Here is a 26,743-nt window from a genome sequence, read left to right on the forward strand (position 1 = left end):
AGGAAGGAAGGAAGGAAGGAAGGAAGGAAGGAAGGAATAAAATGGGTTAGATAAAATTTTGAATCCCTCTTAGGAATTTGTATTTATATACTATCTTCTATAAGAAAGTCACCAATTAATTTTTGGTCTACCATATGAAGAGAGCAAAAATGATAACTCTAGGTATAAAAGAAAGAGAAACAGGCACAAATAAGCCATTTTATTAGTTAAATGGAAGTGTGCAATAGTAGAACAAATGCCAAACCAAGAGCCACAAAATCTAGGTTCTATCTTTGCTCTGCTACTTTATTTTGTTACATTGGGAAAGTAACTTATTTTCCTCATTTTTTAAAATGGGATTCACTGAGTCCAAAATGAAATCATGTTCCATAAAAGTAACTTAAAAAAAAAACCATAAAGTAGTGTGCAAATGTTTAAAAATGAACAAATTAAATGCAAGGAACTGGAAAAGGGAACTTGCATAGGGCTAGCCTTAGGAGTTCTGGCTCTTACAAATACTATGACGAGGGTTAGACTTATGGGGAAATTTCCAAACATTTTGGCCTTAGGCCATTTTATGGTTGATTTTTGAAATTTCATACTTGTTCTTTATTTCAAAGTGGGTTTTTTTGTTTTGTTTTTGTTTTTGTTTTTTGTTTTTTGTTTGTTTTTACTATGTTTAATACACCAAATTTGACACCAGTTGGTATATGTATAACAGAGAAGCCCTTGGATTTGATGACAAGTCTGGAGACTAGGATTCTGGAAGTTAAATATCCAGGCAATTCAATCACCCAGCAATGCATGTTCCTAGTGCGCACTCAACAGTACATGTTCAGTGAAGGTAGGTCCTGATGAAGTTCAACTTGAAAGGTACATAAGGTCAACACAGCACCTTAAGATGAGAATTCTATTGAACTACACTCTGAAGTCCAAATGGTATGTATTCCAAGAACTGCAGTTGGCTTTGGCAAAAGATACAGCTTGGTTCAACATGCCAAGACTTTTATGCTTTTTTTGCTTTTCAAAATTTTCAACAAACCATGTCAATTACTTAGTTAATTTGTTGGCCTAGAACAATTTGCCCAAATTCCCTGAAGAGGCTACTGTAGTCTCTTTTTGGTTCATAGCAACAACTTGTCCCTATGTTCTGTCACCAGATGGCAAAGTAGCATAATACCCCTATGTAATTATGTCTACTCTATGTGATTATCTTCTAGACACAACAGGAAGTATGGAAGTTGTTGTTAGCTCTGATCTTCTGGGAAGTTCTAGGAAACTTAACAGGTTGTTAGTTTCTGCTAAAATGTTAAGATGGTTTTGCAAAACTCTTTCCTGGAAGTGTATAGTGACCTTTCAAAATGAAAGTAGAAGTCTAGATTTCTAGCAGATACCATTCATACATAAGTAGCAGAAGAGCTACTCTGGATATTTCACATTTATTAGGTTTTTATGCTTATGAAGCTCTTTTTACATTATTTGGAGAGGCAGTTCTGATTATAAAAGAAACACAAACCCATTGGAGAAACAGGAGAGAGTAAGGATAAAAATGCAGGAAAAAGACATTTCCTGGAGTTTTACCACATAGTAGCAACACTTAAAATATTTTGGTGCATTTTGTCCATTTTTTAAAATGTGTTTTCTTATATGGTTGTGATTATATTGTGATACAAATTCCTATGCATTTTTCTTTCTTTCTTTTTTTAAAGTTTATTTATTTAATGGGGGGAGGGGCAGAGAGAGACAGAGAGAGAATCACAAGTGGGCTCCACACAGAAGCACGGTTTGATCCCACGACCGTGAGATCACAACCTGAGCAGAAATCAAGAGTTGGTCGCTTAAACGACTGAGCCACCCAGGTGCTTCTGTAGGCAGATTTTTCTTATTTAACAGTTTACACTTATTGCCCCGTGCCATTAAAAATCTTTTAAAATCGACTTTTAGAAAATATTTTTCTGATAATAAGAAATATACAAAGTTTGAGAAATATATAATAGTATAAGGGAAATAAAATTTATCCATAATCTTGGGGTGCCTGGCTGGCTTAGTCAGAAGAGCATGTGACTTTTGATTTGGGGTCGTGAGTTGGAGTCCCATGTTGGGAGTAGAGAATACTTATAAAAATAAAATCTTTTTAAAAAATGTTTACTTATTTTGTGAGAGAGGAAGTACACGTGCGCTTGGGAGCAGGGGAGGGGCAGAGAGAGACCAAGAGAGAGAATCCCAAGCAGGCTCCATGCTTAGTGCAGAACCCAATGTGGGGCTCAACCTCACAAACCGTGAGATCATGACCTGGGGAGAGATCAAGAGTCACTTAACTGACTGAACTACCCAGGCATCCCCCTAAAATAAATTCTTTAAAAAGAATTATCTACAATCTTACAACTAAAGGTAATCATCAATACTTTGGCATATTTCCTTCCTTTCTCTTTATGTTTTTTTTTTTAATTTTAAATGTTTATTCATTTTTTGAGAGAGGGGAGAGAGAGAGAGAGAGCGCAGGAGGGGCAGAGGCAGAGAGAGAGGGAAGCACAGAATCCAGAGCAGGCCCCAGGCTCCGAGCTGTAATCAGCACAGTGCCCAATGTGGGGCTCAAACTCACGAACCACAAGATCGTGACCTGAGCCAAAGTTAGGTGCTTAACTGACTGAACCACTCAGGTATCTGTTCCTTTCTCTTTAAATGCATTTCCTTTTACACAGCTGGGGTAATACCTTTTGTAAAATCCTGTTTTCTTCACTCATTTATCTTTTTTTTTAAGTTTATTTATTTATTTTGAGAGAGACCCAGATAGCGCAAGTGGGGAAGGGGCAGAGAGAGGGAGACAGAGAATCCCCAAGCAGGCTCCGCACTGTCAGCCTGGTGCCCGATGTGGGGCTGCAACTCAGGAAACCATGAGATCATGACCTGGAAACCGTGAGATCATGACCTGAGCCGAAACCAAGAGTCAGACGCTTAACCAACTGAGCTACCCAGGCACCCCCCCTTCACTCATTTATCTTAAGCAGTTTCCCACATGACTAAAATCTTTCCCAAAAGATTGTTTTTAACGTCTGCGGTGCAATGTTATATCAATACACATAATTTCCTTCACCATTCCTCTTCTTGGGACTTTTTATTTTTTAATAATTTTTTATTTTTTTATTTTAGAGAGAGATCAAGAGCAAGCCAGGGAGAGAGGCAGAGGGAGAGGGAAGGAAAGGGGGAGACAAAGAGAGACAGAGACAGAGACAGAAAATCTTAAGCAGGCTCCATGTTCAGAGCAGAGCCTATCATGACCTGAGCAGAAATCAACAGTCAGACCATCAACTGACTGAGTCACCCAGGCACTCTCCTTTAGGGCTTTTTCCAACAGTTTAATTCTTTCATAGAATGATCCAGAAGTCTTGAATTTTATATTAATTTGTAATATTTCATAAAAAAGGTTGAGAAATTTATACCAATAAGGTATGAAAGAGGACAACAGGACATTATACATATGAAGTCAAGAGGCAGTCCTTCATAGTCATAGGGACAGTGCTGGACCCTAAATACATGCTGCATGGGCATTGCTTTCTTACCTTTTCCAAGGAGGGTTTGGGATGGCATATAGAGATACTCAGAAATTAGGACAAAGTAAAAAAGGGGCTAATGGCGAGCCACAGATTTAATTCTGAGCACCCAGCAGCCAAAGAAATTGATTTTAAGACAATTTCCTTAGAATGAAAACCAAGTTGGGCACCGAAGAGCAGCTACCTGGTATCGAAACATAAGAGAAATCTTTATAAAAGAGTGCAAGATGAGGGCATGGTCTGTGGGTTATGCCCGAGACTAGGGTACAGGAGGTCTGGATCCCAGGATTGGCTTTGCTACTAACCAGAAGTGCAAACTGGGTAAATCGCTTAATCACTGGTAAGGCCTTTATTTCTGTCATTTAATGTTCATTTGTAAGGGCTCACTATGTGCCACTAGGATTACAAGGGCAAATAAGTTTGTGTCCTTAAGGAGCACAGATACTCAGGAGGAAGACAAGCATGGAAGCTGTGTGGGGACTCCACTGCAGAAACGGTATAATAGAGGGATGAACAGGGACATGAATGTCTCAGCTGACGTACATCTCGACTTCTAGGTTAATCTAGACACCAGATATCACCTTCTGTAAAATTCCATTATGTTAAAATCAATATCCTGAATTAAGAAATATTAAAATCCTAGTAGGATTGAATTGACTAAAGTATCTGTGAAGCAACCGTAACTGAGAATGGTAACCGTGTTAATGTGGAAAACTGATCGAAACATCTGTGGTTTTCTCACTCGCTTTTGTAATTGTAATAGGGGTTGCTTTGCAATATCTGTTCCATCCAAGGATAGTCTTTTTTAATTGTATGCTTTGTCAGAAGACCAACTCTCTATTTCTTTCTCTTCCTACACCCTCTCATGCTCTTTTCCTGTAAAATAGTCTGGCTAAGCTCTCCTTTCAGAATCTCTTCCTATTGCCCGTCTTCCACAATCGTCATTGCAAATCTCCTTTTTCTGTTTCACATTCAAGTTTAACATATTCACATTCCTTGGCACTTATTTTTCTTTGGTTTCTTGTATCCAGTCAAATTCTACAACTTTTTTTTTTTTTTTTTTCCTGAAGAACACTCAGATTTTTCATCTGCCTCTGTTGTCACTGACAGTTCCTTGCCTTCACTGGTGGTAAATTCTCATTCGGGATCCTCCAATATCTTCCTCATGTGGGTTCTCTGCCTTTATTTCCCACACTCCATTCTAAGTATTTCCATACCTCTTTACATCACTGGCTTCTATGGTGATTTAATTCTTAGAATTCATTTCATAACACTGCCATTTTCCAGAGTAGATGACTAATTTGGTCTTAGTGGGAAAACTACCAAGACTCTGATCAGGATTTTCCATCCAAGCAGGTTTTATTTCATATACTTTCTCTTTTCATATAATCTTTGTCTCTCAGATATAAGCCCTCTCATTGGTCACTATGATTATTTCTTCTCTTTTAAAATTCATAATCTTGATTCTCCACAAATCTTTTAGTATTTAACTTGTATTTTTATAATACCATAGTCCACATGTATAAGCCTTTCTTATTTCATATATACAAATTTCTTTCTTTCTTTTGAGAGAGAGATAGAAGATACAAGTGAGTGAGAGGCAGAGAGAGAGTATCCCACAAGGGGAAGAGAAAGAGAGAAGTGGGGCTCACCTGGGGCTCCTGTTTTACCCAAAGCAGGGATCATGCTCACCCAAAGTGGGTCTCGAGCTCACCCGATGTGGGACTCGAACTCATGAGCTGTAAGATCATGATCTGAGTCGAAGTCAGATGCTTAATGACTGAGCCACCCAGGCGCTCATACAAATTTCTATATTTTGCTCCCTCACTAAGTTGTGAGTCCTGAGGATAGTGACCGTGTCTGCAGTAAACACTAACTGGGGTAGCTGACGTTCCCCACATGATTACTTCTACCCCTCTCCCTCCTCCAGCTCTAGCTAAGTGGTCTGAATGGAAATGGTCATCTTCTTTTACGATCCTGCTCTTCTGATCATAGGATTGGTTAAGGTGTAGACTTGTCACCATAACAGCTCATTCCCTGGACCACAGTGAGTGAGTCAGAGTGACATGTGACCTAAATAGGGCCAGAATCCTATCTCAAGAGTTGAGAGAGAAAAACCAGTTTTTCTCTTGTATGAAAAGCTGTAAAAACAAGAGCCTGGACCCTTTGGGTGGTACATGTCCCACCAGAGAAAAATGATCTGGGAGAATGGCTGAGAAACAGACAGAGAAATCTTTGTTCATTCCTCTTCTTGCCAATCTGAGATTTAATTATTTAACTATTTATTCAATTCTTAGAGCTAGTTCTCAATAAATCTCTGTCCTTTTATTTGTTTCATCTGGTTTGAGTTGAGTTTGTCATTTACAACCATGGAGGTCCTCATTCATATAATATTTGAACTATATTTTGAAATCCTTGGAGAATTGATCTGTAAAATGGGCACCTCTATATATGATATGCCTCATATCTGACCAATTAGCTTAATTTAAAAAAAAAAAAGAGCTCCAGAAGAAATTTTTTTTAATTTTAAATTTATTTTTTTAATTTACATCCAAGTTAGTTAGTGTATCATGCAACAATGATTTCAGGAGTAGATTCCTTAATGCCCCTTACCCACTTAGCTCATACCCCTCCCACAACCCCCTCCGGTAACCCTCTGTTTGTTCTCCATATTTAAGAGTCTCTTATGTTTCGTCCCCCTCCCTGTTTTTACATTATTTTTGCTTCCCTTCCCTTATGTTCATCTGTTTTGTCTCTTAAAGTCCTCATATGAGTGAAGTCATATATTTGTCTATAACTAATTTCACTTAGCATAATACCCTCAGTTCCATCCATGTAGTTGCAAATGGCAAGATTTCATTCTTTTTGATTGCCAAGTAATACTCCATTGTATAAATATACCACATCTTCTTTATCCATTCATCTGTTGATGGAAATTAGGGCTCTTTCCATACTTTGGCTATTGTGGATAGTGCTGCTAGAAACATGGGGGTGCATGTGTCCCTTCTAAATAGCATACCTGTATCCTTCGGATAAATACCTAGTAGTGCAATTGCTGGGTTATAGGGTGGTTCTATTTTTAATTTTTTGAGGAACCTCCATACCATTTTCCAGAGTGGCTGCACCAGCTTGCATTCCCACCAGCAGTGCAAAAGAGATCCTATCTCTCCGCATCCTTGCCAACATCTGTTGTTGCTTCAGTTGTTAATGTTAGCCATTCTGACAGGGGTGAGGTGATATCTCATTGAGGTTTTGATTTGTATTTCCCTGATGATGAGTGATGTTGAGCATTTCTTCATGTGTCGGTTAGCCATCTGGATGTCTTCTTTGGAGAAGTGTCTATTCATGTCTTTTGACCATTTCTTCACTGGATTATTGTGTTTTTTGGGGTGTTGAGTTTGATAAGTTCTTTATAGATTTTGGATACTAACCCTTTATCTGATATGTCGTTTGCAAATATAGAAGAAAACTTTTGTTGTCAAAACTCTTTAAATTCTATCCTGAAATTCTTCCTAATTTATTTACTCCCTAAGCTTTTTGGTTACAATACCTGAAAATCAGTGCATGACAATTTAATTTGCCTTCTAATAAGGCACACTCCCACCTCCCTAAAGTTACAGACTCTAATTTGTCGATTGTCCCTTAAAACTGTGATTTGTTTATTTTACATAACAAAGATATACTGAAGGCTTATTTTGAGCCAGATGTGATAAAAATTTACCTCTTCAATCCTCCAACACACCTCTGAAGTAGGTATTATTATTATCTCTGTTTACAATGAGAAAACTGAGGCACAGAGAGACTGAGTAATTTGCCCTAGGTCACAGAGTTAGTACATAGTGGAGCTGGAATTAATTCTTAAACTTTATTATGCATCAGAACAACTCAGGTGTGTGTTAAAAATGCAGATTCCTGGAAACTACTCGTCCAGAATCAGACCAAGAAAAGGTAAGACTACTTTTTAGATTTTTTTACATTTACCAAAAAATTCTCTCATCTGTAGCCTTCAGCTATCTTAAATTTGGTTGAGAATACATTTCATCTTTTTTGATTTTTGTAATAGAATGAGATTCTGCCACGTGTGGATCTGATATTTAAACTGTACTGATCTTCTGTATGCTGAAAACTATAGAAAGCTTATGAAGGAAATTGAAGAAGATATAAAGAAATAGAAAAACATTCTGTGCTCATGGATTGGAAGAATAAATATTGTCAAAATGTCAATACTACCCAAAGCTATCTACACATTCAATGCAATCCCAATCAAAATTGCACCAGCATTCTTCTCAAAACTAGAACAAGCAATCCTAAAATTCATATGGAACCACAAAAGGCCCCGAATAGCCAAAGTAATTTTGAAGAAAACCAAAGCAGGAGGCATCACAATCCCAGACTTTAGCCTCTACTACCAAGCTGTCATCATCAAAACAGCATGGTATTGGCACAAAAAACAGACACACAGACCAATGGAATGAATAGAAACCCCAGAACTAGGCCCACAAATGTATGGCCAACTCATCTTTGACAAAGCAGGAAAGAACATCCAATGGAAAAAGACAGTCTCTTTAACAAATGGTGCTGGGAGAACTGGACAGCAACATGCAGAAGATTGAAACTAGACCACTTTCTTACACCATTCACAAAAATAAACTCAAAATGGATAAAGGACCTGAATGTGAGACAGGAAACCATCAAAACCCTAGAGGAGAAAACAGGAAAAGACCTCTCTGACCTCAGCCGTAGCAATCTCTTACTTGACACATCCCCAAAGGCAAGGGAATTAAAAGCAAAAATGAACTACCGGGACCTTATGAAGATAAAAAGCTTCTGCACAGCAAAGGAAACAACCAACAAAACTAAAAGGCAACCAACGGAATGGGAAAAGATATTTGCAAATGACATATCAGACAAAGGGCTAGTATCCAAAATCTATAAAGAGCTCACCAAACTCCACACCTGAAAAACAAATAACCCAGTGAAGAAATGGGCAGAAAACATGAATAGGCACTTCTCTAAAGAAGACATCCGGATGGCCAATAGGCACATGAAAGGATGCTCAACGTCGCTCCTTATCAGGGAAATACAAATCAAAACCACACTCAGATATCACCTCACACCAGTCAGAGTGGCCAAAATGAACAAATCAGGAGACTATAGATGCTGGAGAGGATGTGGAGAAACGGAAACCCTCTTGCACTGTTGGTAGGAATGCAAATTGGTACAGCCACTCTGGAAAAGAGTGTGGTGATTCCTCAAAAAATTAAAAATAGACCTACCCTATGACCCAGCAATAGCACTGCTAGGAATTTACCCAAGGGACACAGGAGTACTGATGCATAGGGGCACTTGTACCCCAATGTTTATAGCAGCAGTCTCAACAATAGCCAAATTATGGAAAGAGCCTAAATGTCCATCAACTGATGAATGGATAAAGAAATTGTGGTTTATATACACAATGGAGTACTACGTGGCCATGAGAAAGAATGAAATATGGCCCTTTGTAGCAACGTGGATGGAACTGGAGAGTGTGATGCTAAGCGAAATAAGCCATACAGAGAAAGACAGATACCATATGTTTTCACTCTTATGTGGATCCTGAGAAACTTAACAGAAACCCATGGGGGAGGGGAAGGGGAAAAAAAAAAAGAAAAAGAGGTTAGAGTGGAAGAGAGCCAAAGCATAAGAGACTCTTAAAAACTGAGAACAAACTGAGGTTTGATGGGGGGTGGGAGGGCAGGGAGGGTGGGTGATGGGTATTGAGGAGGGCACCTTTTGGGATGAGCACTGGGTGTTGTATGGAAACCAATTTGACAATAAATTTCATATATTGAAAAAATAAATAAATAAATAAATAAATAAATAAATAAATAAATTGTACTGATCTTGCTTCAATAAATAATAACAAATACATACCCTTCAGGCACTCACCAGAGATCTTAATCTTGAACTGACCGCCAGCCACATCACTGCAAAGAAATAGTTGAAACAGTATTTGAGAAAGACATGACCAAAGAACATGCTTACTACTTAATCCTTTCGCTTTCCTTACTCTATCACCCAAATAGAATAAATCCCCCACAAAGCCACATACTTGGACTTTGTCAGTGTGATTCTCTGTGATTCTCTGTGGAAATGCTTTCAACTCTTCTCAATCTCTCAGTTAACCAGCTCCCATTCAATGCTCAGTTTCTGGGTATTGTCCCCACCATACTTCTAAAGGCACTGTTACTGAGGTCACCAGCAGCCAACTGGAGACTATATGATTTCGAGGCTAAGGAGGTGTTCTCCGAAGTCAGTCCAGCTCAATTCAAATCCCGATTCTGCCACCTCCTGGCTCCAGCTCCTTGCTGAACCTCTCCGTGTTGCTCAATGTTCCTACCTGTAAAATGAGGATAATTATGGTACCTATATCCAGGGTAAGTGTGAGGAATGAGCGAAGTAATAATGCTTGTCAGGTGATGAGAACAGTGCACACACAGTCACACAATCAGACACACACAGTCTGGCTATTCGCCAGAATATAAGCTCCTTCAGAGCAAGTTCAATGTTTCCTTCGTGACTATGTTCTCAGCGCCTGACATATAGAAGTTACTCAAATGTAAATGCAATGAATCCAGTAACTACCAAATCTAATGGCATTTTCAGGTCCTTTCTTAGTTGATCTTATGTGACATCAGTCAAATACTCAGATAGTATTACCTCTGCCAGGCACTGTTCCAAGCACTTTACACTTATTTACTCTTTTAGTTCCCATAACAATCTTATGAGACAGGCACATTACTGTGAGCATTTTATACACGATGAAAGTGAGGAACAGAGATGCTTAGTAATTTGCCCAAGCTCACACAGCTAGTAAGTGGTAGAGCCAGGAATGGAACCCAGGCAGTATGGTTTCAGAGTTTATGCCTTTAGCCTATGTTTGCCGCTACTCATTTCTTCTTTAAAACTCTCTTCCTGGGGTGCCTGGGTGTCTCACTTTGGCTCAGGTCATGATCTCACAGTTCATGGGTTCAAGCCCTGTGTTGGGCTCTGTGCTGACAGCTAGGGGCTTGGAGTCTGCTTCACATTCTGTGTCTCCCCACCTCTCTCTGCTCCTCCCCTGCTCCTTCTCTCTCTCTCTCTCTCTCTCTCTCTCTCTCTCAAAAATAAACATTAAAAGAAATAAATAAAACCAAATAAAGAAAAAAATAAAACTCTCTTCCATTGGCTTCCATGAAAGCACCATCTCTCTGACTCCTCCTTCATTGGTTTTCTCTCTGCTTAGCTCTGAAGCAGGAATGACATTTCCCAGAAATCTGTCTACAGCCACTGCCTTCATTTACTTTACGTGCTTCCTAGTTGAGGGCATCCACTGCCATCCCTACTTGGATGATTCCCAGCCCTGTATCTCCATCCCAGAGATCCTTCCTGAGGCTCAGACTTGTGTGTCCAATTGCTCAGTGGACCACATTCCCATCTGACACATATAATAAATGTATTCTTTTCCTCAGCAAACATGCTTCTTTTCCATTTAATTCTCTGCCTTAGGAAATCACCCATCACTGAAGCCAGTGAGCTGACAATCACCTGTAACCCAGCTCTTGCTTTTTCCTGTCCCGTCCAGTCAGCATCCACCTCCGTTCGATATTTGACTGTACCTCCTAAACATCTCTGAATTCTCATAACCATTTCCCTCGTTTTGGATTCTCTTACCCTGACTGTAGCTTCCTAACCGGTTGCCCTATGCCTCTTTAGCCCATTTCTCTCAGTGCTACAGGAGTTACTTTACAACAACAAAACCCCCAAAAGCTCCTGACATCACTGTCCTGATGAAAACTTTGTAATGACCCCCTTTTCTAAGAGAGGAATAACTGGATTCCTTGACACGATATGCAAGGCCTTTCGCAGTCTGGTGCTGCCCCTGCTTCTGGTTTCATCAGCTTCCCCTCTCTCGCTTGAAAGCAACTTGCTCTAGCAATTCTGAGCTCCTTGCGTGTCCCCTGGAGATCTCTGTGCTTTCATGAAGCTGTGCTTTCTCAAAGATCTCTCGTAAATGCCCTTTCCCAGCTGTCTCACTGACCACGCTTCCTTCTCCTTCAAGAATCAGATCTTCAGAAGAGCAGCAAACCAAACACATATCACAAGAGGCCATCGCTTGATAGATTTTAGCTCCCTTCTCATGATGTACCCACTTTCCCTGGCAAAATTGATGTGTTCTGCTGTATAAACTGCTTATTTTCTTTAGTCTACTAATCACAAGTATACATTTATTGGTAAATTATACCCCACTTTAAAAAAATAATAAATTCATCTTATTTTTTAATGTTTATTTTTGAGAGAGAGAGAGAGAGCGAGAGCGTGTGTGTGAGTGCAAGCGGGGGAGGGGCAGAAAGAGAGGGAGACACACAATCTGAAGCAGGCTCCAGGCTCTGAGTTGTCAGCACAGAGCCCGACGCGGGGCTTGAACTCACGAACACAAGGTCATGACCTGAGCCGAGCTCTGACACTTAACCGACTGAACCACCCAGGTGCCCCAATGAATTCATTTTAAATAAACCCACTTACATCTTTTTTCATTCAAATGTATTATACTCTTTATTTTTTTATATTTATTTATTTATTTTTGAGAGAGAGAGAGAGAGAGAGAGAGAGAGAGCGAGAGCGAGAGCACATGTGTGCATGTAAGCTGAAGGAGCAGAGAGAGAGGGGGACAGAGAATCCCAAGCAGGCTCCATTCGGTCAGCACAGAGCCTGCCATGGGGCTTGAACTCACCAACCGTGAGATCATGACTGAGCTGAAATCAAGAGTCAGACATTTAACTGACTGAGCCATGCAGGCACCTCAGGTACTCTTTATATTAAAATAATAGTGGCGATGCCTGACTGGCTCAGTCATGTGACTCTTGATCTCAGGGTTGTGAGTTCGAGCCCCACTTTGAGTGTAGAGATTACTTAAAAATAAAAGCTTTAAAAAAATAATAGGAGTCAAGAAAAAACCCCAATCTTACCCCAAATCAAATCAGTATTTTATTTGTCCATCTTATCTTTAGCTCCTTATCCATGTGCAGATTCTCTTTTCTATATTTATATTTAATATCCTCCATAGAATTGTACATTCCACCTCCTTTGATAAGGTCATACATGTTTTTCTAGTGTGCTTCTAACATGTTTCTGACTTGCTTCCTCTCCCTCACGTCTTTTCCACTAGGAAAACCAGTGACAACAGTTTGGTATGCACCTTTCCACCCTGTTCTCCTGTTGAATCAGTTGTATTTGGGGAGGAGGAAGGGAGGTTTTGTCATTTGTTTTACAAAAAAGAGACGATATAACACACGTGTCTTTTCCTCTTGCTCTTCTCCTTTAACAATTCATGAAATTACTCCAGGCTAATAAGCATAGCTCTAACTCATTCTTTCAGCTGCCTAGTATCTTAAGGGCTGAAGAGACCACGATTTACTCAGCCAATCCTGTGTTGAAAGGCATTCAGGTTGTTTCCAGTTCTTTACCACTACACACAGTGTTGCAACAAGCAAATACACATATCCTTGCACACTAATGCTTTTGTTTCCATGGGATTTCGTCCCCCAAACAGGAATTGTTTATAGAAACTAGGCTGGAGCATGGTTTGTAAATAAATAAAAGCACACAGCATAGCACCATACATTCAAAGAAGGTCAGTAAATGATGATAATGATAAAGGATATTTGACTATGTGGTTACCTAGCAGCGTTTTGATGGGAAAAGATATGTTTCCCAGCAACTAGCAAGTATACATCATTGAATGAGAACTTGTAAGGAAGCACAAAAGACAGAACCTGGTGCATAGCAACTAGGAACCACTGTTGCAAAGTGTATTTCCTGTTGTATTTGCTAGGCCATCTTACACTGTGGAGCACTAGTCTAAGCAGCTCTATTACTGGATACTGAGTCCCTGACCTTCTACAGTTCTAATCAAACTATAATATGCTTTCAAGAAACCTCAGCTTTTAAAGAGCTCACCAATTGTATTACCTTGAAGCTGGTGATTTCAGAGTTACGAAGGTGTCTATTTAAGGCAGTTGTATGTGAAAGCACATTAGATGAGGAGTCAGAAACTAATCCTTGCCTCTGCCCACTTGTCAGCACGGTGGCATTTTGAGCAAGCCTCAAAATCCTCATATGTAAAAAAAAAAAAAGCTAATAACACTCATGCTGCCTACTTTGCAGTATTGTAGTGAGGAACAAATGGAATTATGCAAATGAAAGTACTTTGAGAGAGCTATACATATATTAGCATTGTTAATATTCTTCTGATTCCTGAGTGGGCAATGTACTGTGTATAGTGGCACCTTCCTGTTCTTTGTATCGCCAGGAAAGAATACATTACCACAGAAAAGATTGATTTTGTAGCAGTCATGAAGTGCACTATGAAAGTACAGAACAATCAATATAAAAATAACAGACTAGATGTCAGCCATTGAATCTATCTGCCGACGTTGTTCAATGAACTTCTAGGACAATGAAGATATTTACAAAGCTGCCTCAGTTTTTAATGTTTCATACATAAATGAAAATAAAATAATATAGCATGATTTCCCCCCTTCTTTCCTGTAAGTTTCTATTTTTAACTCCTGTACAGCATCAGATGTAATACCCTTGTGTTCTTTCCCTGGTCCTGGCTCCTGCCCATAATATATACACATGCTATAGGAATCCAGCTACGCTTGGGATGTTTCCTGTCCAATTACTGTTATTTTTACTGTGATTGAAACATTGAGAAATTGGTTCCATTATAGATTAATACTCCATATATATTTTGAATGGATAGGTCTATGGGTGGAATAGCAGAAACTCCCCAACAGACATGAAGGATCATTCGTTTCAGAAATAAGGCATACTTACAGTGTTCACTCTTTGGTGGGACAGAATGTTGGTAGAAGGAGCTCAGAAGTCTCAGTGCCAGTTGAAATTTGGCAGTTGGTTCCTTCCAGCTGTTCTTAAAGGTATTCTCCCTGCGGGGATTTAAAAGTGGCTCCTAGTTATGGCTTAAGATTTTTATGTTTAGCTATTTCTGTTTTGATTCTTCCCTTGGGAAAAAAAGAGAAAATGAGATGTTTAACCAGTAGTGAAGGGCTTATGAAGTTCTGTAGAGTTAGATCTAAATTATCACAACTGTCAATAGTTGGTAAAATCAGTGGGGAAAAAAGGCACCATGTATAAAACACACAATTTATTATTATTATTGTTATTATTATTATGATTATTATTATTAATGTTTTACTTTTCAGCTGATTGTGGTGACATCAGGTAGACAACCCAAGAGAAAAAAGCAGAGATTCCTTGGAGTGATTTCAAGTCTCAGGCTTTTTCAGGATCTTTGAAGTAATAATTTGGGGATTGCTTACCATGCTTTTAAGTGTGCATCTGTTGAAGAGAAAGGAGAAAGAGAAAAAAACTTCTGAGACTGAAGCTGCCTTTATTTAAAACAGTTTTTCAGTCTAAATCTTTTTTTTCAAAAGGCAGACTTTTGTTGTGGATCATTTTATATTACTTTAAAGAGTTAAATATGTGAGAACTTAAAATGTGTAACAAGTAACATGGAAATAGAGTAAATAAAAATATTAGAACATACTCCATATCCTCCTTACTTTACCAAGACATGGAGAATAAATGTGATTTTTGAAATTTTCTTTTCTTTTCGAGAAAATTGAATTTACAAAATAGATAAATTACAGAAGTGATTATACACATCATAGAAGGGCTCTTCTATAGATGTCTCAAAATATATAGATAACAGCCGAATTTCTTTTTTTGTGCATTTTTAAATGTTTATTTTTGAGAGAGAGCATACGGAAGGGGCAGAGAGAGAGGGGGACAGAAGATCTGAAGCGAGCTCCTGGCTGATGGCAGAAAGCCCAATACGGGGCTCAAACCCACAAACCATGAGATCATGACCTGAGCTGAAGTCAGCTGCTTAACTGACTGAGCCACCCAGGCACCCCAACAGATGAATTTCTTAACATATAGAAATCACAGTGCCTATTGTTCCATACACAAGGCATTGTGGTGAAGAACTTAGGTACTGCACAAAGCAAAATACTCCTGTCTCATACATAGAAGTAATTTGAGTGACCTACTCTTAATTTTATATCTATATAACACAATATGAAATAAAGAATTAGCAATTATGAAAGGAAGGAGCACTATTAATTATTGTATAGTTTTGTCATAAGTCAGAGAACTTTTTTCTTGAATTATCTAGAATATAGGCAAACAAGTAGCCTATAAAATGAGTATCATCTAAGACGCTTGAATTCACACTATGTAGATCTTGAGAAAGGCTACTTGGATGGATTTGAGTATTGATATTGAGCTATGGGACGTGATGTATACACAGTGAAGAAACTCTCACTGTACTTGAATTTCTAAAAGTCAATGACCCAGTAGACATTTTTGGTTGTTCAAAACTCTTTGTCAACCTTTCTTCCTAACACAAATACATGTAATGAAAGTTTGTTTCTGATATTATATAGAGAGTAGTATTGAAAACTTGTAAGATTAATTGTAATGAACATACCATACTAAAGTAAAATGATGAGGGGCACCTGGCTCAGTCAGTATTGCATGCAACTCCTGATTTCAAGGGTTGTGAGTTTGAGCCCCATGTTGGTGTAAAGATTACATAAGAAAATAATAAAGAAAGTAAAATTGTTCTTAAAAAATAAAATATGTTACAGAAGAAACTAATGAGCAAAACCTAGTTCTGTTTTATTCAATCTCTTTATTATAGGATTGTTCCCGTTATCTGTAAGATGTTAAGTATGCAGATATAAAACAAATATTAAAATATTCCTGTAATATTTTCCTTTTGAAATGTCACATTTCTTAACTATTTGAACCATTTCCAGACTTTAGTCCAGGCATCTATCTCATATTTGGTTTACTCATACCTAACAAGAATAGGAAAATATAGATTTTTTCTTTCCCCTGCAAAGCCAAAATACATGGAAAATTTCTTGCTATTTTCTCTAATAAGTTTAAACTACATCAGTTTTATTTTCTTAAAAAATTTAATATTTTAGATTTAAGAGTGAGATCCATTTTATATTTTACAATTAAGTATTTTCTAAAACTAAGGACTAATAAACAGCAGATCTTTGAAACTTCTTTATAAAAAGTTTACAATAAAAATGTGTGTAGTTTTACAAGTGATAATGTGAAATTTTATCTTAACCTGAACTGGAGTTTTAAATATTGTTTAGAAACTATTTATTACCCTAAGTTTATCCTTTTAGTTCTTTTCATGAAAAAAATTTTTTTTACTCCTGTGAAGACTTTAACCAATATATTCCATTTTCCGTAGTCTAAAACAGTGTTTAGAAATATTGATGCTGAGTGCTATTGGTTACTTTGATGACATTTTCTGAGTTTAATTTTTTCATTACCTAGCTATCTTTCAGAGACTGACATTTTGATTTTTATAATTAATATTCTATGTACCAGGAATGGTATTTTTATTTTCTATTTATGAAGAATTGCGTAGCACAACCACTGTAAGTGATGTGCTGGTATGTTACCTTATAAATGCTCAAGGTACAGCTTCTAATGTTGAAAAATAGAAAAATAAATTGACCTTGATGAAGTGTGTCTTCTTTTGTCTGTTCCCAGGAAAGTTTATTTCAGGTATTTCTACTGCTGAAATGATTAGCGTTAACAGCTTTTTCCCTCCATTTTATTTTACAGGGTCTCTTCATCTTCCTGATATATGGGGTATACAACACAGAGGTAAGTCTGCTTGGAGTATCTCAAGGCTGACAGAGTGAATGAGAGAAATGACAGGTTTCTTATCTTGATAACTGAGGAACAAAGTTGGTTTTTCATATGAGTGTCCTACTGCCCTTCATGCTTGGACTAGCTTATATGCATCCCAGCTTACCATTAAACACTGACGCCATGAATAAAGGGACAGCCTCATTTCTCACAGGCATTGACTAATATTTTACTACTGCCTTAAGTTTTGGAATTTTCAGTCTTTCTTTTAACACTTAGCTATCCTTGACGGTATTCAGGTTTTACAATTTAAGTGGCAGAATGCTTATAGGTAACTTCATGGAATTAGAATAATATTTCTTACCACCAAATGTTCATTAAATATTACCTTTTAAGTTTCTGCACGGGTTCAGAGAGGCCCATAAAGAATAATGAATAATCTTATGGTTTCAATGGTGAAGTTTCTCAGAGAAGTCATTTACTATTTAGTTATGAGCAGTTATTTAGTTAGAAATATTGTGAAAAAATGGACTTGAAATTTCACGAAATATACTATGTAAGCGAATTATTGGGATGGTTCTAGTCGTTTTATGAAAAAAATTGTGATTTATATAGGCTTTGTTAGGCAAGTAGCTGGTTTAGATTTTGGCACGTTTAATATGAAAGTGAGTGCTTTGTGTACACTAGCCACTGAGTAGAGACTTGTGTGGTATTTGATAGTCTCTGATTTCAAGATTTTACTTTGTAATTTTCCCTCAAGAAAAAAATTGTAATTTTGCATGCGTTTCTCAGCAGTCTATACTGGGGGAGGGCAGAGTGAATCCTAGTACACGTCTTAGAAGGGCCTGGTAGTCAGTTTTTCCTAAATAAGTAACATAAGGGGCTAGGTAACATTGTAACATTGCAAACAGAGTCATTAGCCAGACTGAAAAGGTATGTGGGCATTTAAATAACATCTGATGATGATGAAGTATGAGTGTGGGCGTGTTTTACAGGGCTGCAGCACCCGGATTACACGCGGTTTCCTTCTTCAGTAGCCTTCAGGTAGGTTGGCAGTAAAACAACTTTTTTTTTTTTTTTTTTTTTTTGCAACGGTTTCAAAGCAGGCTCCTCCTATAAATGCAAAGGTACACGCCCACTATTAAAATATTTCCAACCTAAGAGGGATAACGGAAGCAATCTGTTTTAATAAATGTTGGGCATTTGAAGTTTACTGCTTTTAGGCAGAACCAAAAGTGCCCTAAGTGACCCACTTCTGGGTTTGGATTGTGATTCAATACCTAGACTACAAATTGTAAGCTAGAAAAAGCCCCAACATTCGGTCCTCAGTTTCCCCCATCTTGCCAGCCTCTTTCTCTGCAGCCCCCGAGCCACGCCGCAGTAAGGTCCCGCGTAATTCCGCCCCTTGGGTTCCACCCCCTGAGCGTCCTCCCCCAGAAGCCCTCACCCACGTCCAACTCCGTCAGTGCAGCCCACCAATCACGCCCGTTCGCCTGGAAGCCTCTTTCTACAGGGGACCCAAATCCCCGCCCCTCGAGCCCTGGGCCTCCCCTCCGCCCAACCGCCCCAGTGATTGACAGGCAGACCGGGCGGAAGCTGCAGCGCAGGCGCCGTGGCTCCGCAGAGCTCCCCTCTGGCTGGGTTGAAGAGTTCCCAGCAGACACCGCGCCGCGGCTGCGCAGTACAGGGGAGGCTTTTAATTCCATTGTGGAGAGGACGGCGTTATTTTTATTAACTGGAGGCGACGGCGGCTGCGGCGGCGGCGGTACCCGTAAGTGTTGCCGGTGGGTCTGAGAGGGAGAGGGCGAGGCCCAGGGAAGAGTCCCAGGACCATGTGTGCCGGTGCCGGAGGCGACCGGGCTGGGAATTAGTGCTGGGCGCGTTGCGGTCTGGGCGGCGGCGCGGCGGGGTCCTGGGCGCTGCGGTGGTCCCGGCCCGGGGCCCGGTTCCACCCCCTTTCCTCCCTCTTCCCTCTTCCTCCTCCTCTCCTCAGCCAGGCCTCCTTCGGGGTATGAAAATCGGCAGTGGGTTCCTGAGTGGCGGCGGTGGTACCGGCAGTAGCGGTGGTAGCGGCTCCGGCGGCGGTGGTAGTAGCGGCGGCGGCAGCGGCAGCAGCAGGAGGGCAGCGATGGAACCCACCTTTCCCCAGGGTATGGTTATGTTCAACCACCGGCTTCCCCCGGTCACCAGCTTCACCCGGCCGGCGGGGTCGGCCGCCCCTCCCCCGCAGTGCGTGTTATCCTCCTCTACCTCCGCAGCCCCGGCCGCTGAGCCCCCCCCTCCGCCAGCCCCGGACATGACTTTCAAGAAGGAGCCGGCGGCGTCAGCCGCGGCCTTCCCCTCGCAGAGGACCTCCTGGGGATTCTTGCAGTCTTTGGTTAGCATCAAACAGGAGAAACCCGCAGATCCTGAGGAGCAGCAGTCCCACCACCACCATCACCACCACCACTATGGGGGGCTGTTCGCTGGGGCTGAGGAGAGATCTCCTGGCCTAGGAGGCGGGGATGGGGGGAGCCACGGCGTCATCCAGGACCTCAGTATTCTCCACCAGCATGCCCAGCAGCAACCAGCCCAGCACCACCGTGACGTATTGCTCAGCAGCAGTAGCAGGACTGATGACCACCATGGCAGTGAGGAGCCAAAGCAGGACACTAATGTCAAAAAGGCAAAGAGGCCAAAGCCAGAATCTCAGGGAATCAAAGCCAAGAGGAAGCCAAGTGCATCATCCAAACCTTCTTTGGTTGGAGATGGAGAAGGTGCCATCCTCTCCCCAAGTCAGAAACCTCATATCTGTGATCACTGTAGTGCTGCTTTCAGAAGCTCCTATCACCTGCGGAGACATGTCCTCATTCATACTGGAGAACGACCTTTCCAGTGCAGCCAGTGTAGTATGGGTTTCATTCAGAAATACCTACTACAGAGACATGAGAAAATTCATAGTAGAGAGAAGCCATTTGGATGTGATCAGTGCAGCATGAAGTTTATTCAGAAGTACCATATGGAGAGACACAAGAGGACGCATAGTGGAGAAAAGCCATATAAATGTGACACTTGCCAACAGTATTTTTCAAGGACTGATAGACTGTTGAAGCACAGGCGCACATGTGGTGAAGCCATAGCTAAAGGAGCCGCTGGTGCAGAACCTGGGTCATCAACCCATAGCAGTATGGGTAATCTGGCTGTGTTGTCTCAGGGAAATACAAGTTCTTCAAGGAGAAAAACGAAGTCAAAAAGTATAGCTGTTGAAAATAAGGAACATAAGACTGGTAAAACAAGTGAATCACAAATTTCAAATAATATAAACATGCAGAGTTACTCAGTAGAAATGCCTACTGTGTCTTCCAGTGGAGGCATAATTGGCACTGGTATTGATGAACTGCAGAAAAGGGTGCCAAAACTGATCTTTAAGAAAGGAAGCAGAAAGAATACAGAGAAAAGCTACCTTAATTTTGTGTCACCATTACCAGACATCATTGGACAGAAGTCCTTGTCTGGGAAACCAGGTGGCTCACTTGGCATAGTTTCGAATAATAGTGTGGAGACTATTAGTCTTCTCCAAAGTACCAGTGGTAAACAAGGTCAAATAAGTAGTAATTATGATGATGCCATGCAGTTTTCAAAGAAAAGAAGATATTTACCAACTGCCAGCAGCAACAGTGCCTTTTCTATAAATGTAGGACACATGGTCTCCCAACAGTCCGTCATTCAGTCTGCAGGTGTCAGTGTTTTGGACAATGAGACTCCATTGTCCCTTATTGACTCCTCAGCTCTAAATGCTGAAATTAAGTCTTGTCATGACAAGTCTGGAATTCCTGATGAGGTTTTACAAAGTATTTTGGATCAATACTCCAACAAATCAGAAAGCCAGAAAGAGGATCCTTTCAACATCACGGAACCACGAGTGGATTTACACACCTCAGGAGAACACTCAGAGTTGGTTCAAGAAGAAAATTTGAGCCCAGGCACCCAAACATCTTCAAGTGATAAGGCAAGCATGTTGCAAGAATACTCCAAATACCTCCAACAGGCTTTTGAAAAATCCACTAATGCAGGTTTTACTCTTGGACACGGTTTCCAGTTTGTCAGTTTGTCTTCACCTCTCCACAACCACACTTTATTTCCAGAAAAACAAATATACACTACATCTCCTTTGGAGTGTGGTTTCGGCCAATCTGTTACCTCAGTGTTGCCATCTTCATTGCCAAAGCCTCCTTTTGGGATGTTGTTTGGATCTCAACCAGGTCTTTATTTATCTGCTTTGGATGCTACACATCAGCAGTTGACACCTTCCCAGGAGCTGGATGATCTGATAGATTCTCAGAAGAATTTAGAGACTTCGTCAGCCTTCCAGTCCTCATCTCAGAAATTGACTAGCCAGAAGGAACAACAGAAAAATTTAGAGTCCTCAGCAAGCTTTCAGATTCCATCTCAGGAGTTAGCTAGCCAGATAGATCCTCAGAAAGACATAGAGCCTAGAACAACGTACCAGATTGAGAACTTTGCACAAGCGTTTGGTTCTCAGTTTAAGTCGGGCAGCAGGGTGCCAATGACCTTCATCACTAACTCTAATGGAGAAGTGGACCATAGAGTAAGGACTTCAGTGTCAGATTTCTCAGGGTATACAAATATGATGTCTGATGTAAGTGAGCCATGTAGTACGAGAGTAAAGACACCCACCAGCCAAAGTTACAGGTAAGGTCCCCAAAGTGACCAGGCTGGAGGTCTAATGTAATTTTGTTTTATTTTGAGAACACTGCCATTGGAATGTTTCTACACGATCCTATTAAGAATAACGTAATGCCCTTTCAATGCAACTTTTCATATTTAGTTTATTTTGTTAGTGTGATTTTAGCTCTGTTTGTATTATGATTTTTAATCAAAATCAATAGATTAAAAATAGTTTGACATTCAAAGTGACAATGTTTAGCAATCAAATTTACATGTATAGATTGTCAGGGAATAGCCCAAAAGTTTTAAATGCAAAAAAACCACAAAAATACAAAAAAAAAACAAAAAAAGCAAAAAAAAAAAAACAAAAACAAAAAAAAACCTACAAAAAAGACAAAACCCACAAAAAAAAAAAAAAACTTTGTTGCTAGGATTAAGGTTATTCTAATTGCTTTACTCTCAGGAAAGTGTAATAACGCATGGGAATTCTGTACGTTATCACTGTAATGGAATATCCAATTTACAGATAGTATGATAATACATTTTATCATTTAAGTAAGGGATCGAAAACATTTCAAATTGCTCTATCTGGGCTGATATACATTTCATCATTTTAAGTAAGGGATCGAAAACATTTCAAGTTGCTGTCTCCATCTAGGCTGATCCAAAATTCTGAGATGTTGGCTACCTATGTTTTGTTGCAGCTTTTAAATGTACTCTGAACTTCCAAACCATTCATTCCAGCCTGGTAGAACAAATATTCTTGGATCTTTGATCAAAGCCTGGAATGATAGCTTTAATAAAAGAAGAAGAAAAAATAGCACCCTCTCCTTATCCCAACTGTAACAGGGCTGTAGTTCCATTAGGAGTTATGATATCTGGCACAGTGTTGACACCCAAGTGGTTGGTTGGATCCAGTATTAGAACCCAAGTTGGAATTACATAATTTTTTGAAATTTGGGGTATGCATTATTTATTATACATGGCTTAAAGCATCGTTTTCTTGTCTGTGTTATTACGTGTCACCCACACTTCTGTTTTTTTGTTCTTTTCTTGACTTACCCTCTTTCTTAAAGTTCTGAGCCTGCCTTGTTCCCTCTTCTCTCTGGACAGTTTCAATTTTAGAATGATTTACATTCCATTAGGTAACTCATTAGGCATTTTATATGCCTTGTGGCATTCAAATACTAAATAATAGGATAAACAACCCCCCATCTTTAAAAAAAAACAAAAAACATAGAGATTTCCATGTATAATAAAGCCCCACCTAGTCTGAGCTACAGATACTGTTAATAAGGTTGTAATTCCAACTGGTGACCTAGCTAATGTGAGGAATAAGTGCATTTAGTAGTGACATCAGAACCTCTTTGTGAAATTGCAGCCTTTAATGTACATTTTAAAAGGGTGCATTAGTCAGTATTGTACAGGGGTCTTGTAAAGTCATCAAAACTTGCTATGAACGCTAATTGCCATTTGAAGCTACTGATAAGACAGTGGCTTTGCTCTAAACCACTTTTTAGCAACTGTATTTTTTTCCTGATTATATTTTTTAATGTACTTTGATGTTTATGCTGATGAGTTTTTTATGTACTTTTGGTGATGTTTCAGTCTTATGTACTCTTCTGACGTCAGAAAAGTACCACTGGTTGTTTGCAGTCTTATTGTGTAATCAGCCTACCACAGGCTTCCATGTATAATAAAGTAATTAATATTGTGCAAGTGTAAAACACTTCTGTTATGAAAGCAGTGTTTGGAAAATAAGAAATTATTAAAAATGGTTACAAAATATTAGTTAATTTCCTTTCCCCACTTTCCTCCCTTAAGTCTGCTTACCAGCTAAAGGGTCACCTATTTGTCATTGCAAGATTCTTAGAAAATGTGTTTAATCCTCTTAAATACATCAATACTAAAACGTCTGTATTTCTTATTTTGGTAAGTGCGGTAAGTTCTATTGGGTACAGAGTACAAGCTGTAATCAAAGGATGGAGAGGACCTTTACCACTGTATCTCTTAAGCTGTATGATTTTTCTCCAGTGTTTGTTTTATACAGGTTTTGAATTTCTTTAACTTTTATTGTGTGTACTGAATACTGCATATGTATTATTCTGATTGTTTGCTCTAGTTTACTACCAATAAAAGACCTGTTAATCACAAAATTGAAGAAAGGAGATATCACTTAATATCCAGTAACATTTTTCAGTTTTTTTCATGAACTACATTTTCTAAAATATTCACATCAGTGGTATAACTTGCAGTTTAGAGACTTGTATTTCTATTGTTTTTTTTTTTAACTTAAGTATTTCATGTTTTTAGGTTTATTTTATTTGAAAACTGGTTGAGCATTTTGTGTTTGAGGTGCACTATATGGAAGGGTAGAAAGTTAATATGTAAATTAGAACATGTTTTGTTGAAATTGGTTACGTATCCTAAGTATTACATCAGAGAGACTATTGAGGCCTCACTTAAAATCAGATTCCAATATCTTTTGGTTCTAGATGCATCCTTTTTGCCTCAAAAAGGTTGTAATAACAGTAGGGCACAAAAAGGGCCTTGAGCATTTTTAGTAGGAAAACTATTAGTCATAGTCTAACAATGTTTAAAAAAGTTGAAAGTATAGATATCAGAAGGAAAGAGGTAAGACATTTAAATATTGAAGATGCAGAAGAGATGTTTGAAAGTAAGTACCTTTTAAAGATGGAGAAAAAATTGTGGGTGGCTATGTAAAATCATGAGAAAATTGTGCTTTGAAATTCAGTAGCTACAAATGTTGAATTAAGGAGTAAAAATATTAAAGGATAGAATAGGTCTTTGAAGCTTTGCTTTTTTTGGGTATATGATACTATTACAGGGAAATGATAAATTATATTAGACATAAACATGGGTTTGTCTCTAGAAAAATAATCTGCTGGGCCCATATGATTGGGAAAAGTAAATTAGTTCTTTCTTTGCCAAGGTCATTTCCTAGCTTTGGTATTTTCTCGAACAAGACTGCTAAACAGAATCTCCCTGATTCTGCATTCAAATCCAATTCTTAATTTTTCTGCACAGATGACTGACTTTTCCATTCTAGGTTAACCTTAACATTTTTTTTTTTTTACCCACCTACCCCTCCCCCCCCCCCCCCCCAGTTTTCTTCTGTTTGTGGAATGGCCATATTTGAATATGTTCATTTTAAAATTAAGGTTTTTACTTTCAAGATGTTAGGGTATGAAGTAGAAAACTGTTGTGTTGCTGTACATTCAGGATGAATGTACCATAATTTACCATAATTTAGCAGTTGCTAGTCAGTAATTTGTGTGGTAATTCAATAATGAGAACAGAAATACGTGGAAAAAGATCTGTGCTTAATTTTTTTTCTTTATTAGTAGGCTCTACCGCCAGTGTGGGGTTCGAACTCACGACCCGTAGATCAAGAGTCACATGCTCTAACGACTGGGTCAGTCAGGTGGCCCTGTACTTAAAATTTTTAGTATTTCTAAAAAATTGCAAACAGTGATACAAATATTTCTGCCTCACATTTAGTTTTCTGTATTACATTAATCAGGTGAGAAAGGCAAAACTTTTTGTTCATTCCTGGTATCTGGCATTTTGTAGTTTCTTGTAATTAGTAGCATTTAAGCCTGAACTGGGTGATAGTTTGAGCAATAGGACATACACAGTCCTTAGCTTCCAAATTTGTAGGTCTTGTTAAACTAAAGAACTTTCTTCAAATGAAAATTAACTTCTGAACTTCAAAGTTATGTTTTTAGAGTAAACTACATCTGAAGACTTACCATTTTTTGAGTTTTATGGTCTTCATGTTTTCTGTGATCCATAATGACAGGTTTTAATTTTTAAAATGTGATGTAAGATTCCTTTGTTGGTGCTATGATACTCATACCATTTATGAGAGGATAACGAGTTCCTGGCAGATTTTGAGGGAAAATGTGTTAGTTCCACTTGTTATTTACGTCCTTAGTCATTGATTACTTAAAATGAACATTAACATAAAGACAGCATTAGGAATTCTATTGTCTTATCCTTGATCAAAAAAATTGAAAATAAATCCTCTGAAATTGTAGTGAGTTTAAACCATACAGAGGGCATACAATTCTAAAATTATTTCTCATTTTTACCTGTTTTGCTTTTTAAAAAAGTATTGACTGCATGTGAGTGACCAACGTAAGTAGATTCTACTGTAAGATTTTCATGAACCTTTGCTCTAGGGAGAACTATATATAACATTTTTAGTGTCTCAAACTCTGGGCAGCTGATGAGAGAATTGATATCTCCCCACCCCCATTCGTTACCAGAAATATATTTGCACATGAAAGTTTACAAGCCAGTTTGTATACTCACAATAACCACCCCTCTCCTCAAAATGAACAAACTCCAATAAAAAATTCTTAACCTGTGGACCTTAAAGATTCCCTGCCTTGGGGTGCCTAGCAGGCTCAGTGGCAAGAATACTCAACTCTTTATCTCAGGGTCGTGAGTTCGAGCCCCACATTGGGTGTAGAGATTACTAAAAAAATAAGCTTAAAAAAAAAAAAAAGAATCTCTGCCTTAGAAGAATGCCTAAATATTGAAATTTTGTGTTATAAATAGTCATTACCTAAATTAAGCGTCAGATATTAGGCATACTTAAAAGTTTCCTTATCTGCAATTTAATTAGTTACTTAGCATTTATGGAACCACATTTAGGTTACATAAGGCCATAAAGTTTTATGATAAAGCTGGTCAGATAATTAGTGGAATATAATTCTCTGCACAGTTTCCCATCTGATAATAAGTACCATAGAGACGCTAAACGTGACAATTGTTCAGTATTTTCAATC

General features: G+C 38.9%; 1 protein-coding gene and 1 long non-coding RNA gene across 5 annotated transcripts in view; one reads left to right on the forward strand and one right to left on the reverse strand.

Annotated features, from left to right (window-relative positions):
- The window catches only part of LOC128312951 (uncharacterized), a 41,724-nt gene extending 27,279 nt beyond the window's left edge, over positions 1–14,445 (reverse strand). Inside the window, exons 1-3 of the long non-coding RNA XR_008292941.1 lie at positions 14,391–14,445; positions 9,622–9,909; positions 9,444–9,496 (exon numbers count right to left, since the gene is read on the reverse strand). This is a non-coding gene — a long non-coding RNA (uncharacterized LOC128312951). The remainder of the gene's footprint in view (positions 1–9,443; positions 9,497–9,621; positions 9,910–14,390) is intronic.
- Positions 14,446–14,770: 325 nt separating this feature from the next.
- ZNF281 (zinc finger protein 281) lies at positions 14,771–24,091 on the forward strand. Of its 4 annotated transcripts, XM_027074633.2 has the most exons (4): positions 14,771–14,870; positions 17,232–17,273; positions 18,254–18,302; positions 19,252–24,091. In XM_027074633.2, the coding sequence occupies exons 2-4, from the start codon at positions 17,254–17,256 to the stop codon at positions 21,952–21,954; spliced, it is 2,772 nt and encodes a 923-aa protein (XP_026930434.1). In that variant the 5' UTR covers positions 14,771–14,870; positions 17,232–17,253; the 3' UTR covers positions 21,955–24,091. The 4 variants fall into 4 exon arrangements, with proteins under 4 accessions (XP_026930434.1, XP_053064850.1, XP_053064851.1 ...); XM_053208875.1 differs by lacking the exons at positions 14,771–14,870; positions 17,232–17,273; positions 18,254–18,302 and adding an exon at positions 18,870–19,029 and having other exon boundaries at positions 19,256–24,091; XM_053208876.1 differs by lacking the exons at positions 14,771–14,870; positions 17,232–17,273; positions 18,254–18,302 and adding an exon at positions 18,890–19,029.
- Positions 24,092–26,743: the final 2,652 nt, after the last annotated feature.

This window comes from Acinonyx jubatus, chromosome E4, assembly GCF_027475565.1.
Source record: "Acinonyx jubatus isolate Ajub_Pintada_27869175 chromosome E4, VMU_Ajub_asm_v1.0, whole genome shotgun sequence".
Lineage (NCBI taxonomy): Eukaryota > Metazoa > Chordata > Mammalia > Carnivora > Felidae > Acinonyx > Acinonyx jubatus.

What these genes read in the sequence shown, in the direction of transcription:
- ZNF281 (XM_027074633.2), top strand. Translation starts at nt 17,254, where the DNA reads ATGGGGTATACAACACAGAG. An exon ending in ATGGGGTATACAACACAGAG is followed by an intron (nt 17,274 to 18,253) that starts GTAAGTCTGCTT and finishes CGTGTTTTACAG; the next exon opens with GGCTGCAGCACCCGGATTAC. An exon ending in CCTTCTTCAGTAGCCTTCAG is followed by an intron (nt 18,303 to 19,251) that starts GTAGGTTGGCAG and finishes TCCTCTCCTCAG; the next exon opens with CCAGGCCTCCTTCGGGGTAT.